This window comes from Platalea leucorodia (assembly GCF_965183815.1).
Source record: "Platalea leucorodia genome assembly, chromosome: 9".
Classification (NCBI taxonomy): Eukaryota; Metazoa; Chordata; class Aves; order Pelecaniformes; family Threskiornithidae; genus Platalea; species Platalea leucorodia.
Genome location: NC_138831.1, coordinates 50,991,270 through 51,005,796, shown reverse-complemented (window position 1 = coordinate 51,005,796; position 14,527 = coordinate 50,991,270). Strand labels below are relative to the sequence as shown.

At 42.1% G+C, this 14,527-nt stretch overlaps 1 protein-coding gene across 2 annotated transcripts in view; it reads left to right on the top strand.

Annotated features, from left to right (window-relative positions):
- The window catches only part of UACA (uveal autoantigen with coiled-coil domains and ankyrin repeats), a 34,900-nt gene that overhangs the window by 6,342 nt on the left and 14,031 nt on the right, over positions 1-14,527 (top strand). For both annotated transcript variants that reach the window (XM_082321630.1, XM_082321629.1), the window contains exons 2-9: positions 9,117-9,250; positions 9,754-9,842; positions 11,015-11,079; positions 12,026-12,083; positions 12,612-12,682; positions 12,791-12,897; positions 13,832-14,013; positions 14,469-14,506. In XM_082321630.1, coding sequence (XP_082177756.1) covers positions 9,117-9,250; positions 9,754-9,842; positions 11,015-11,079; positions 12,026-12,083; positions 12,612-12,682; positions 12,791-12,897; positions 13,832-14,013; positions 14,469-14,506 — 744 coding nt within the window. The remainder of the gene's footprint in view (positions 1-9,116; positions 9,251-9,753; positions 9,843-11,014; positions 11,080-12,025; positions 12,084-12,611; positions 12,683-12,790; positions 12,898-13,831; positions 14,014-14,468; positions 14,507-14,527) is intronic.

Here is a 14,527-nt window from a genome sequence, read left to right as displayed (position 1 = left end):
ATGTGAATACAGACATAGCCTGATAAGCTGGATATGCTTATAAAATATAAAATGCCATTTTGTCCCCCGCATTTGAGCTAACACTTTCCCAAACCTGGTAGCTGCAGTATTTCCTAGGCATCTGCAGATAAGCCAAAGTCTGCAGGATTGATGGGTATTAGTTGATGTGCATCTGCATGGTAGGGGGAAGCTACACCTGGTGCATCTCTTTAAAAAATAGTTTCAATAGTCCTATCCTTTCATTTTCTCAGTCTGTGCAGTCTTTAAATAAATCAAACTACTTCAAAAGCAGTCATCATTTTGTGCCATATAGAGTCACAGGGTGTATCCGATCATAAATGTACTCTGACCTCTGTAGAAAGAGCAGGAAAATGAAGTGTGCGGGCTGGCAGATGTGCTGAGCCTGCCCTTCTGATCTCTGCTTGGCTTACGTGACATGTACGTTTTTCAAGTAACTCTCCTTTGTCACTGAGTGTCTGCCTTTCTCTGCAGGAAAACTGCATGGGATCCAAACTGGAAAAATTAAGATGTTGTGATGAAGATGGGCCTAAAATTAATAATTCTTGGTCTCTTCTTTGACAGGAATTGTTCTATCTAATGGTCCTTGCAGACTTCAGAAACTGCAGTGTTAGTTCTCTAACTATTTCCATAAAAGTATGATGTCAGTGGTTTTTGTCTAGATAATTTTTAGGACCATTCATATATTTGTGAGCGCGTGCTGTAAGTGGTGATGGCAGTGTTTTACCAGAGCTCTTTGCTCTCAGTGAGTTTTATGTGCTTATGTCACACGCTAATGGCATTAGAGCAGGATGTGTCCCGTTTGGTTTTTTCCATTAATAGGATTATCCGCATAGCCCCGCGGCGACGAGGAGCTGTGTTCACTTTCACAGGTTTATGTCAGCTTTCAGGCTGAAAGGTTTAAGAACTGCTTTGAATTACAGCTGGTATTTCTGAAGTGGGTTAGATGACTGCTAAAGATTGTCCACGTTTTATTTAAATATGCTGTTTATTTCTGTAGTCGGTGTTCTGCAGCTGGGTAGGCAAAAGCGTTTAGAGACTCTGGATGAGCAATTCCCAGTTCAGGTGGAAGTTTTCTCAGCAACGCTTCTATTCCAGCAACAAGTTAACTTGTCACAATTTGTCTCACTGCAATGTTAAGACCAGTATTTCTTGTGCCTCTGAGCCTGTGTTGTCCTTTTTAAAAAGGTCGGTGCATTCTGCAATGGGAGTCCTACCTCGCGGATTGTGCTCAGATTGGTGACCAGAAGTCTCTTCTTGCAGGCTTTTTGCTGGCATGAAAAGTCTTGAAAGTTCCCTTCTGGCTGCTGGAATTTCACTCTGGAGAATATTTGCGTTGAGAAAAGTCTCAGCAGAAGAGCTGCTGGGATTAAAGGGCTACGGATTGCTTTCCCAAGGCCTTCAGGGTTGGGATCTTCATTTGTCTGTCCTGTTAGGGTGCCCGTGACCCCAGTACCATTCTCTCCTCTTGTGTCTCGGGATCACCAATAAAGCACTTTGCTCAGAGCTCCTCAGCGGGGACACTTGGGTGGGCGGTGGGGTGTGCAGTAATGCTGCACGTGGCTTCAGGGACGCCACGTGCTTTTCTTTTTTTGGTTGGGAGGGAGAAGATGCCCAGTGGCTTCAAGCTCGTATTTCCTAAGTATGGTGCTGTGTTTGTTTATTGATAAATATATATCCTATAACAATAATAAACATTAACTTTGCTAGTTGCTTCTCAGGTTGTCAGCAATGTACAAATATATATATTTCTTGTAGTCTGTCAGAAGTACCCTTGCTGATAGCACTCCGTGGCTTTTGTTGCCGGCAACGGTGTGCCCTTTCCACTGCCTTCAGCGGCTGGCACATCTTGTCTTGCTTTGCTCAGAAAAGTCAGAGTAATTAGTCAGGGCACCAAATATGCCCTGAGTGTAAGTACCGCTAGGGGCCATCGCTGATGCTCTTGCTGCTCTCATCTTTAAATACTTAATTGTAATGACAGATGAGGAACAGGCTTGTTTTCGAAGGCTGTGGTTTTAAAGAGTCTCCTATAAACTTTGACTCTGAACTATGCTGTATACTCTTCTCGGTAAACAACCGAGAGTGGTGATATTCTTTATCTGCTGCCTGAACTGGCGCTGGTTGAGAGTATTGCGGCGTACAGCATAGGAGGATGTAGTAATGTTATGTGATGGTCCGGAGATATCCGAGAGCTGCAGATAAAGTCGCTTGACTTCTGATCTGCTAAATACCTGGTAAGATAAGGGGTTTGGGTTCAGAGGGAATAGAAGTAGATAATTGTTCATGCAACATGTAGTCGAGTTGTGCAGTCCCTTTCCAAAGGGTGTTGAGGATGCTAAAAGCTTACCTCGACTTGAGGAAAAACTGGGTAAGTTAATAGAGCAATTCATTTGGAATTACTAAGCATGTAGGTAGAATCCCTCTAGCCCAGGAAGTTTAAATCATTGGTTGAAAGCTGGGAGGGCTTTTGGAAAAATATTCTGTGCCTGTTCAGTTTATGTTCTTTTCCTGAGCATGCTGGCGTGTACGTATATCTCTGCAGCGCTCCCGAAGGCGTTACAGTACCAGATGGATGTACAGAGTGCGTGCAGACACCTAACGTATCTGCTCAATATAAAGCTCTTAAACTGAGAGCACACCAGATACAAGCTGTAGGAACAAGTACTGCGTTTGATCCTAGCCAGATGGTGGAGCTGGGATACTCCCTTATCTTTGGAGACCTGGAGTTAGGAAGAATTCCTGGCAGGCTGAGCTTAGTTAAAACAGGTGCTCTGTGTTAACAGAAAATGAGCAATATTGGCCTTAGCTTGGCATCTGTGGTATGTTTGGCAATTTAGTGCCTCCAGAGTTCTCCACTGCTGCGGTATCTGATAATGGACTTTGTTCTGAAAAACCAAATCCGAATTAGGTCCCAGACTTCGGTTACGCTGACAGGATGCACCACAAGCACGCCTCATTTGTTTCTACCCTCTGAGCTCTCCCAGATTCAGCTGCCTTGGAGAACAATTTAATTGGTGAGAGGCTGTAGCCGGGCTGTGTTTACTGAAGCTGCTCAGTGCTGATGGAGCCGTGAAAGCTGTGTTTCCTGAGAACTGCTCTGTGTGCTTGGTCTGAGCTGGGCAGAAGTGGGGAATGCAGTTTAGCAATCCTAAATCTTGTGGTCGAGACTGTCTTGGGAGGATCTTCAGCATAAGGGGACTGCAGGGTGAGTGCAGCTCATGAGTCAGGAGCAGTGTCTGCAGGCAGATAAAAATGGAGACAAGCGAAACCTTTGGGAGAAATAAATCAAAGACTGTTCACCTGGAAGGCATAGCCTTACCTACATGGTTTCTCACCAAACTGATGTCAGTTAAATGGAGGTTTTTTTGCTGTTGCCGTCACTTGTGAAGTGTATTTACTTTTTTCCCCAAAATGCCATTTTTAGCTTGAGGAGACAGGCTTGGTTCTGGTCAGGAGATAGCTTGAGATGACGTAGTCGTTGCACTTTTTTGGAGCGGCTTTGTCCCGTGGACACGAATTGCAGAGGAGTCCTGGAAGGTTCACCTGAGAAACAAGTTAGTGCTGCGAGGCAAAGGGCTGGGGATCACGGTGATGTGATCAAGTGATGTGGAATAGTTTAGAAGTTACTGGCAAAGAGTGAATTTGTGCAAATGTGAGCGAGTGATTTTAAAAATATCTTTCCTGAGAAGACCCATTTATTAGGTTATTTGCAGTCGTGTGTGTGTGTGTGGTTTTTCTGGCTGTGCACCATGTTTCTCTTCTGCAGCCAAAACAGTGCATTGCTTGTCCTGTTGACCTAGTCCTCTAAATATGGCACTCAGGAGATCTCCATTTAAATTTAAAACTTGTGAGAGCCTACATCTTCCCTGCTGTTAATCATTATGCTGTCTATTTAATGTTTTGACAGCCTCTGTGACTCCTCTCATTTCACATGTTGGGAGACAGGCTGGCAGCAGCAGTAAGCTGAAACCAGGTTCTATTCAGAATGGGTTTCATCACTGTAAAAGGAGATTTTTTTTTTTAAAGCAGAGGCATGTGTGTTTTCTAATTTAAAATCGGTTACATTTCTGTCAAAATAGGATCATGCATTCCATCTGCTCTGCAACTGTAACTGTCTGAAGTCTGATCGTGAGTCTGGTTTCGGCTTTGTGGGGTGCTGGAATGGGAAAAAATTACTCCTGCGAGTATTTCAGTCCTTCTGTGTTATTAGTGGTGATAAGCATGACCGTCATTAATGTCAGTGGACAGTTAATTTGACTAACGTGTTTGTTATTTTCAAGTGAGTGTTTGCATGTCTGCAGAACAAAACAAGGCCATAGTAAAGTTTCATGCGTGCTTGTCTCGTTAGTTAACGTTAAATCTAAAATGTGTTACTCAGGGCATGAGCATGCGGGGAATGTATTAATAGCTATTGCTTTCTATCGCTTGGCTATCAAGTACTGGATTATCAGAAAATAGATCTGGGCTGATGAGACTGTCTACGTATTGTTTACAAGATATTTTAGATCTGGGCAATATTTACTTGTGAGTCTGAGTCACTCTGGCAGCCTGTTGCAACAGAGAAACCAAAGCTCGGGGAGGGTTTTCTTGGGGATTGCTGGGGAGGGAGAGGCTGAGCCGGCGGCCGGACCCGCGGAGGGCTTCACCGGCCGGGCTAGCCCGTACCTTTTTTAAGAGTTATGAAGTCTGAAGATGATCCTGAAGATGGGGAAAATATACTTGGGGATCCAAGCTAAGTGAAGGATGGAACAAAATGAATTCAGGGCGGTGGAGAGAATACATTTCTTGAAGCAGCCTGTTTGAATTCTGGCTTGGTGCTTTCTGAGCTGCAGCGGTTTGTAACTTGATGCGAGATAAACTGATTGCTTCTGGCAGCAAGAGGGTGAGAGATCTACGATGACTTGTTGGTTTTCTTGTGCAGCTAAAGACACGGTAGGTATCTTAGATTTCATATCAATGGCAGTAGTTTACAACGGCAAAAAAGTGAAAGATTGAATTTTGTAAATGTTTTGTAACTGTTCCTTTTTAATTAATGTGAGTCAGATCTGCCTTTAACAACCCTTCCTGTGAGGAATTTTCTTTAAATGTTTGATGCTTGGGTGGCAATATTTGATTTAGTACATCATAAGTAAATTGTATCCACTTCCCAAGTGTTATAAGCAAGGGGAAAACATATTTATATTGAGATGATAGTAATTTAAAAAAAATGCTCTTGTTAATCAGAAGATTGATGAAATAGGAGGAAAGAATGGTTGGTGAAGGGTTTCCTATAGGTTTGAGTGAGTTTGTGCTAGCAATTATAAGCTGCAAGTATGAAACTCGGCAACCTAAACCCAGTTGCAAACATGCAAGATGTGATGGCTTTCCTCTAGGGATGTGAAATGTCACACGCAAAAGAAGTGAGAGGGAACAGAGCTTGATGCTAGTAGGTATAGTTTCTTAGGTATTTAAAAATAAAACACAGCTTGCATAGTAAGGTAGCTTATAGCTGAGGAAACTTCGCCAAGCTGCAGAGGAATACTGTCTTCCCCCCGGCGACGCACGCAGCTTTTGCTGGGAACTGTAACGTCACCCTGCGAGACCGCGTTATGCCAGGCAGGCTGGCTTGGCTGTCAGCGACGGGATGGTTTAATCGATTGGCAGTTGGTGCTGCACCCTGGCAGGGCAACGCTAGCAGGTGTAACTTCATTAGTTGTCTATTTTTATTACTTCATGTCACCTTTTTAGCAAGTATTGTACTGAGGAAGCTATTGCTAAGACTTTGATTGCTGTCATCTTGTTTATATATCGTGAGAATGGGGAATAAAGATAATCACTATTAGAACTCCATTATACAAATCATTGTACAGATGCAGGGTGGTGGCAGTGGGTTTTTGGTTTTGATTTTTTTTTTGTATCTCCTCTTTCACCTAGCAAACCCTGGCGCTGGTGCAGGGCGAGACCTTGCTTGCTGCAGCGCTGGGCTCTGACCACTTGGAGAGCTGCCTGATTGGCGTTGGCCCTCTCCATTGCCCATCTTCCAGACTTCATTACTTTAAGTCTTGAAAAATTTTGGTCTTTGCTAGTAAGTCAGTCTTAAGGAGAAGGTAGTCCTGTCTTGATAGAATGTAAATGTATTTTTTAACATGAAGATGGTACATAGCTTTTGGCTTTTTTATCTATTATTGCTCTTCTTGCTTTCACATGAAGACTGCTAAGACTTTTGCGTGTGGGTTTGGTGCCTTAAGGAGGCGGAGGAGTGTGTTGTGATGAACCCAACAGGAGGGATACGGGATTGATAGGCTGCTTTCTCACTTAAAGAAACAAAAATGTTTTCAGCTACTCTTTGGCTACTCCGTTTTGGAAAGTATTAGGCTTACCAGTTTTAATGTTCTTTATTCAGTGAGGCAGGGAACTTGTGATCCACAGTGATAAGTAACTTCATGCACCTACAGGCTGCTTATGTCTCACTGTTATCAGTGAATTCTTTTGCTGTGCAGAGTTAGATTTGAATATAATACTCCATTATAAGCCTTTTTCTTCTGTTAAAAGCTTCTTGAATATCAAGTCATCGGTGTCCAGCTTGGCTGTGAAGTTTCTGTCACAGAACAGAATTTCCTGAAAAGTGTAAAGCAATTCAGAAAGGGTGGTTTGGCAACGAAGAGAACAAGCTCTGCGTTTTGGGGTGGGATGCTTGGCCTGTGACCTGAAATTCTAAATTTGAAGTAAACAAGGAAAAAGTGGGGGGTGACGAATGTCTGAGACTGAATGTGTGGTGATCTATTTATAACTGCCTTGTACTTTCTTGGCGCTCCACATTGCTTTGGTAATTGCAGGCAACTTAAAGCTATAAACTTTGAAACTCTTTCTTCTACTGCTCAATAGGCATTCATCTCTTGAATATCACACTGAGCTAAAGTTTGACCCTTTGAACAGTCTGACAGAGTCAGGAAAAACTGTGTCCTCTTGCATATTTTTAGCGCCTCCATTTGATGTTAAAATCTGAAAACTGCGTGGGACCTATTGGAGCTGGTTCAGATTTATTTTTAAGAATGGCCAAATTCAATGTGTTGAGTTAGTAAGTTTCTGTACTGATGTTGTGTGTACTTAGGTTGACTTGCAGCATTTCAGCATCGGGTTTTGTGCCGTGCAGGGTTGGGGCACGGTCCGGTGTCGTATCGGATCCACTGCCGTCCCCTGCTGTGTGCTCGTGCCTTTCCTTCCTTGGTACCTGCTGCAGGCGGATCAGGCCAGCGAGCTGGTTTGGTGGCAGGTCTCCCTGTGGATGTTTCTTTAGGGATCAGCTTGCTGGCAGCCGCAGGGCGAGCGCGCTCCCGGCCTGCGGCACACGGAGCGGAGGGAGGGATGCTGCTCTCGGCAGCAGCCTGCGGCTGCGTGGGGTGGGAAGCAGCGTTGGACTCTGTGCCCTGTGAGTGGGCGAAAGAATACTTTGAGGAAAAGCAACTTGTATGAGTTGGTAAGGTGAAAATAGTCTCTGCTTTTTGCTTTTCTGATGTTTTCATTGGTTTTGGTTATGCATTGGACATGAAAGGCAGTGTAACTTTCAGTAAAGCTAGGAAGCTCAGCTGTTCTTGATAAATGTGAGCTTGGTTTAGAGAGGGCTAAATTTAGTACATATTTCATGTGTTGCTGACTGCTGAATTCGTGAAAACTGAAGTCTGCTGCTGGTGACATCTCATAATTGTCCTGTTCAAATATCTGTCAAAGCTTAGTCTCACCCGCTGAGTTTACGCTACCTTTACTATGTAAGGGGTGGTAGAGGTGAAAATCGTAGCAGCTGTGTCTTACCTGCTCACTTCCTTATGAAACCATTTTTTAATGGGTACTGAAAAGCTTACACTGGAGATGATGGCTTAGACTGGAAGTTGTTAGCGGTGCTATTTTGGACTCTGCTACCTGCAGTTCCTCACTTACCTGTTCCTTTGTGTTGTGTCTTGTTTATTAGTTTGTAATTTTTGAGGCATGCACAAATACTTAATGAATAGAAGTGAAACACTTGTTTTCTTTAGAGTATTACAAGTCAAATGATTGACAATAAAGATGAACAAGAAAACCTCCAGTTTTCATATAACTAATGGAGTTAATTGACTTGCTGATGCGAGAGGACAGTTGATGTGCCTTCCCTAAAGGGCTTGAGACTAAGAGGAGACAGCTCTTCAGATATATAGGTGCTGCAGAGAAAAGGGGGGGGAATTCTTAATATGCATAGTGGAGAGATTAAAATGTGGTAAGTGGGCATTAGGAAAAATGTTCTCCGATACGATTAATGAAGGGCTGAGCTGCAGGTCCCCGTGGACGCTCTGCCCTTTCCTTCAGTGCGGCTTTTGAGTTAGATGAGCACGAGGAATACAGCGCAGAGCTGTAGCTGGTCTTGCGTGGGGCTCCCTGTCTGCATGGCCTCTGAAGTCCCTTCTAGGCACACGGTGATGTTTTTGAGATATCACAAGCTGCTCTTCTATAAAGTGTGTATGTGTACAAGTACGCGTGCTAGCCCTTCCTCTGTTGTGTGAAGTCCGTAGTTTATCACAGCCCTATGTAGCAGTTTTTCATGCTTGTTCATCAACCGCTGCGAGGGGAGAGACTTAATTTTTTGGTCAGGATTGAAGTATCCACGATGAGAGAAGAGAAAGTCAAGATGCGGTGAAAAGATAGCTGTCTGGGCAGCCTCACGTGGCAGATAAAGAGGGGCCAGGAGGCGTCTAAAGCAACCCAATATGAGAGACTGAAAACTTTTTGAGAATGAGGATAGGGAGCTACTGTGTGTGGCTTTAGTTTCAGTCCTGTTAGACAGAACAAAGCAGAATGAGGAAAGCCAAGGAGGTTTGATCCTAAAGGTCTCCTTTGGGACCAAAGTGACTTAACCGGACTGCCTCAGAGCACTGTACATTCAATGCTAACAGCCTGATTGAAATGCTACACTGGTGTTATACGTAACTAACTCCAAACACCTTCAGAGGTACGACTCTGTCTGTACACCAAGGTATTCTTTGTTTTACCCCCCTGCCAATTGCATGTGATTCAGCCTTTTATTGGAGTTGCTCTAGTAGGTCAATACTGTACCGTAAGCTCACTTGTTTTTCTAATTCTTTCTTATTCAGCTGAACACAGACTGGAACAAATATGATGACAGGTTAATGAAAGCAGCTGAAAGGGGCGATGTGGAAAAGGTTTCAGCAATCCTTGCCAAAAAAGGAGTCAGTCCCACTAAACTGGATGTGGAAGGGAGATCTGCGTAAGTAACTTCCAGTACTCCAGTAATGGTGTTGGGAAGCTGCTGAAAGTTACCAAATTCTTAAATCTTGCTGCTGCTCTAAAAACTCTTTTTTAATATACAAATCTGTATAATACATGATGTTAGATTCTAGCTTCATCTAAACTAGAACACCTGATAGCTAGAATGTCAAATTCTCATAAACAGCCTTCACTTCAAAGTGAAGATCAGTATTTAAATACTTGCTCTTGCCAGATTTGAATGTTAAAGAGAAATGGGAAGTGTATTGGTTTTTCACCTGGCTCACTGATTCAAAGTAAATAATGACTACTTCTCCAAAAAGTCATCTTGTTCCTTAAAGTAAAATCTGCAAAACTCTTAACTGGATTTGGATGCTGTCCAAAGCTGGATTTGTACTGTATAATGCTTTCAGTATGCAGCTGTTTGCTTCGATTTTCCCGGTTAATATTACCATTTTTGTCTATAAAGCAGTTGTGCTTAAGCAAGGCGTTTTCTATTTTTAGATTCCATGTTGTAGCGTCAAAAGGAAACCTGGATTGCTTGAACACCATCCTTGTTCACGGAGTTGATATCACAGCCACTGATGCTGCAGGTAGGCTTCCTCCAGTGTCCAAGTACAACTTGCAAAAGTTCTCAGCTTGCTTTTTATTTTGGAGTGGGATTAAGCTAAGGTATAGGGTAGATGTTGTTCCTTTCCATGGATTTCCCTGTGGTTGGCAAAAAAAATTACCTGTGTGACTTGTTGCTGAATTTACAAGAAGCTGGTCATGGCCAGTCATGTAAGTTCGTGAATGCCGCTGACACGCAGCAGAACCTGTGAACGTTGGCTTTGTGCTGCTGTAACTGTATACGTAGTCTGCTCCAGTCTCACTGGTGAGATCAGTATTTCTGGTTGAGAATAACAGTATAAGAACTGTTTTAAATGAATTTGTGTTCATTTAAATACTAGGTGCATTTCACTGAGGCTTGTACTGTGCACAATGAGGATTAGAATTAAATGATACGGTAGGTGTTCGCACACCCATACCGAGCCCTCAGTTTTCAGAGTGCCTCTGTGCTACCTTCTTGGTTTGCATGTGTGAGATCAGAGTTTATGTGAAAGTGTTCTGAAAGAGGTAATTAAAAATAGGTGCTAATTTTGCCTCAGATTGTTCACCTCATAATTTAACATGCTTAACAAATATTGCCTTGTTTTCAGCTTCATTACAGAAATAATCTAGTTTCCTTTTCATGACAGATTTCTTTTATTCTAAATGCTTATGTGGAGTCATTTGCAGTATTTTGAGCTTAATTTTGCTATTCATGAACTTGAGTCCTTGGTTGCAGTTTGTCTGAAATAAGAAAAGACTGTTTAGCAAATAGTGAAGTATATATGAGACAGATGACTTAGCTACAATAGCAGCAGAATTAAGGGGGGGAAGTGACCATTGTATCTGAAATGATGTGGATGTTGACCTAAACTGTCTCTTGTTGTGAAATCAATCGAGCGGTCTAATGACACACGTGTATCTTGATGCTTCATACATCTAACACGTGAACAGTAATGGAGCATATGGAATTACGGAGGAGGCAGAAGGCAGTTTTTTGTTGAGGTGAAATAAACTGTGCTAATGCTTTAGTGAAGTACAAATTAATTTCTTACGAAGCAGCATTATGTGATTAGTAACAGACTTTGAGAAACGGCATAGGCATGTTGAGTTTGTGTGGTATTTCTAAATGCATGTGCAACATAGATCCTGAATTGATGTCGATCTCCCTTTTTAGGTAGAAACGCGTTGCACCTAGCTGCAAAATACGGACATGCTTTATGTTTGCAGAAGCTGTTGCAGGTACTGAAAAATACAACTTGTCTGTTGTTATGGTTTTTATTCTTGAAGAAAAAAGGTGCTCTTAAATATACTGATTTGAAATTGGGATATGCCACTTGTGTCTCTTTAAATTTTTTTAACAATTATATTATTTTTTAAAAATAAGACAGTCATAGGGAAAAGACCTTTTTATATTAAATAGCAAGTTGTGGCTGAAAGAGTGCTAAAATAAAGAAAATCAACATCTTTTCTTCTCTTCACATAGACAGTCAAATGAAGTTGTAGTTTCTACCTCTTAAAGAAAATGGAGTTGAATGTCCTCTAAAGGCTAGTGCTCCTTTTCTGAATACACCTGCATTTAGGAACAGTAACCCTGCAAGGTCTGCTCAAGAATGTTTTCTTCAAAAGATGGGCATTTATATCCATAATCTTTCATTAATGAAACTATAGTGGGGGGTTGTCTTAGGTTTGTGTGATATTTATTTTTTTTTGTTCATTTATTCCTGGGCAGTTTATGCTCACTTGATTTTTTTTTTTGAGCTTTTAATGGGTTCTTTTCACCTTCTGTTTATTTGATGCATGTCTCCGTGCAGATGTAAGTGGCACATTTTCTGTGGAGTGCCAGAACTAGTCGTGATACTGGTAGCAAAGGAGTAATGATGAGCAGTGGAGAATCTTAGCCATAGTGAGCGAACATTTGGAAGTGTTTGTGAAAAGCCTGTGATGAATTGCGCACGTTCTTTGCACGGTCTTAATTTACTTCTACAACTGTTGATCAATGGGTTTAGAACACTAAAGTGCATGTACGCACAACTCTTTATTTCATGTGTGTCAGTATATTTGTAAACTACAGACTGTTTTTTCTTAAATCACTTTTTATTGTTTTAATTCAAACCTCAAAACATTTCATGCTTTGTAAGTGCAATCTGATATCCTAACTGATAACCGGGGTTGCTTATTTTAACAGTACAATTGTCCAACGGAGAATGTGGATCTTCAGGGAAGAACTGCTCTTCATGATGCAGGTAAAAGGTTTTGCTTTTCTGGTAACTGCAGTATGAAATCTAGATTTAATTAATGGATTAATTTTCAGATGGGCCAAATTCTTCTTGTTTTTTTTTTTTTCATTTTGGTGACTGTAGTGGGAGAAAACGTTTTATGTTGTCATGATATTTGTCCTCAATAATGAACTTGTTAACGGACTTAGCAGAGATTTTAGGTCTGAAAGTCTCTTCTGATGCTCATAAATTGTCTAGTAAAATCTTAAGCAAGTATCACGAGCAGTGTTTTAGAGCAATGATGTTAGTAGGTTAAGATACCTTTCCTTTGGATTGTCTGAAGCCTCATTATGCTCTGAGGTGTCTTGAACGGTAGTGTTTGATTTCTTTCACGTGCTTTTGAGATGGCTGTGTGAGAACTAAGTCGTAGAGCCTTGTCATGCTTTAACTCAGTTGCGTGAATTTTTGTGAAACAGATACACCCAGGGAGGTGATTGAGGTTTCATGAAGGTTGTTTTCAGCAGTGTAACTTGCTCTTTCTTTTTCTCTTGAAAGCTATGTCGGACTGTTCCTCTAGCATACAACTACTGTGTGATCATGGGGCCTCAGTGAATTCAAAAGACGGAGTAAGTTGCTGCTTATAGCTCTCTCCTGTACAAACCCTATTGGAGTTCCTGTGCTTTCGCTGCTTTCTCTCCCTTTCCTTATTTTTTTCCCCCCCTTCCTCTCCTCAGGACGGGAGGACACCACTAGTGCTGGCCACTCAGATGTGTCGTCCCGCGGTTTGTCAGCTTCTGATAGACAGAGGAGCGGATGTTAATGCCAGGGACAAACAAAACAGGTAACGCATGCAGAGGGCTGTCACAATGCTGGCTGACATTTAAAGGGTAGAAAGCTGTCCCTTGGCTTTCAGGCTGCAGAATAAATATGCTAAACGCAGTGGAAAAGAACCTGGGATTTAGTTTAGAACTCGATGTCCAATTCAATAACACAAATGTGGCCTCTTTTTATTGCTTGTTCTTGCATCTAAAATACATAGAGGCTTGTTACTGCCAGCAGAGAAACTGCAGTTGGTTGCTTTAAGGGTTTGTCTGTCCAAAGCTGCATCTTGCACCCTTTGGGTTCAATATGCAAAACGGATCATGACAAAAGTGGTACTCTGTCAAGAAGTACTTGAGTCCCATTGGAGCTCCAAAGGGACCTAGAGGCCTTGAAATGTTTGCTTCTATATTCACAAAGGGGTCGGGGAAGGGCTTTCTATTTGTAGCTGCTACGTCTGCCAGTTATTTCTTGGAGGATGATGGCCTGGTGGCCAACGGACATGAGGCTGCTGTGGGACGAGGCATGGGTCCTTGCATGGCATGTTCTGAAGCTGGCAAGCGTTTGGAAGGCATTGCCAGGGCTCCCAAGTGCTTGCCCCCCAAACTTTGTCTTGTGTTTGTTGTGTCTATTGAGATTTGTATCTAAATAGAGAGGAAGCCAAAAGTCACATGAGTTTTCAAAACACTGTGTGGCTCTCTCAAAGGCAATAGGTTTATGCTGGGTTTCATGAAAATACTGCTATTATAGTGTTTTTGTTTGCCTTTTAACAAATATTTAAACATTGACTAAATGACTTTTTAAGCTGAGTTTCCTCTCTTGATAGAGGAAAGATTCCTTCACTCAAGTTTCCATGATTAGACTTAAGCGTACAAAGGATTATTTCCGTAAGCGATTGCTCCGTTAAAGCGCCAGATCCTGGAGTCTCTGAATGCAATCTTTCTCCCCATCCTCAGGACTGCCTTAATGTTAGGCTGTGAATACGGCTGCAAGGATGCGGTAGAAGTTTTGCTCAAAAATGGTGCGGATGCTAGTTTGACTGATGGCCTTGGTCATGACTGTGCTTACTATGCCAGAATTGGTGACAATATTGACATTTTGGCTTTAATAAAAGCTGCCGTTGAGGATTCCAGCAAAGGTATGAAGAACGTGGCTCTAACAGTTTGTTATTCTTTATTTGAATTGTGTATCTTCCTGCTGCTGTGTCTTCAGGAACTGTTTTCTGGAGGGCAGCTGTAGTCCTTTAAACAAAAAGGTGATGAACTGCCTGTTTGGGAGGGGAAAGAAGGCTTTTGGGTTTTGTTTGGTTTTAGTAAAACTTTTAAGGTTAATGCAGGCTCTGATGCCTCAAGGTATTAATATTGCTGAACCTGGCATTGCGGTATTGATCATAGGAGTTATTCAGCCTTATTTATAGAAAATCTTTGTACTTGTGAATGTTTCTGTATCTGATTAACTGGGGAGGGGGCGGTGAATCTGTTTCTTGAAATGTCCTCCCAAGGTGGAAACTTGACAGAATTAGCTGAACGTGTTGCATGAGTCTGAATGAAATGCATTTTTTTTAACTTCCTATTTTTCGGGTGCTTTTTTTAGCAAGAGATACCATGAAGAAAGGGCAGCCTGAACGAAAGGTAAGGCTGCTTATGCTAAGT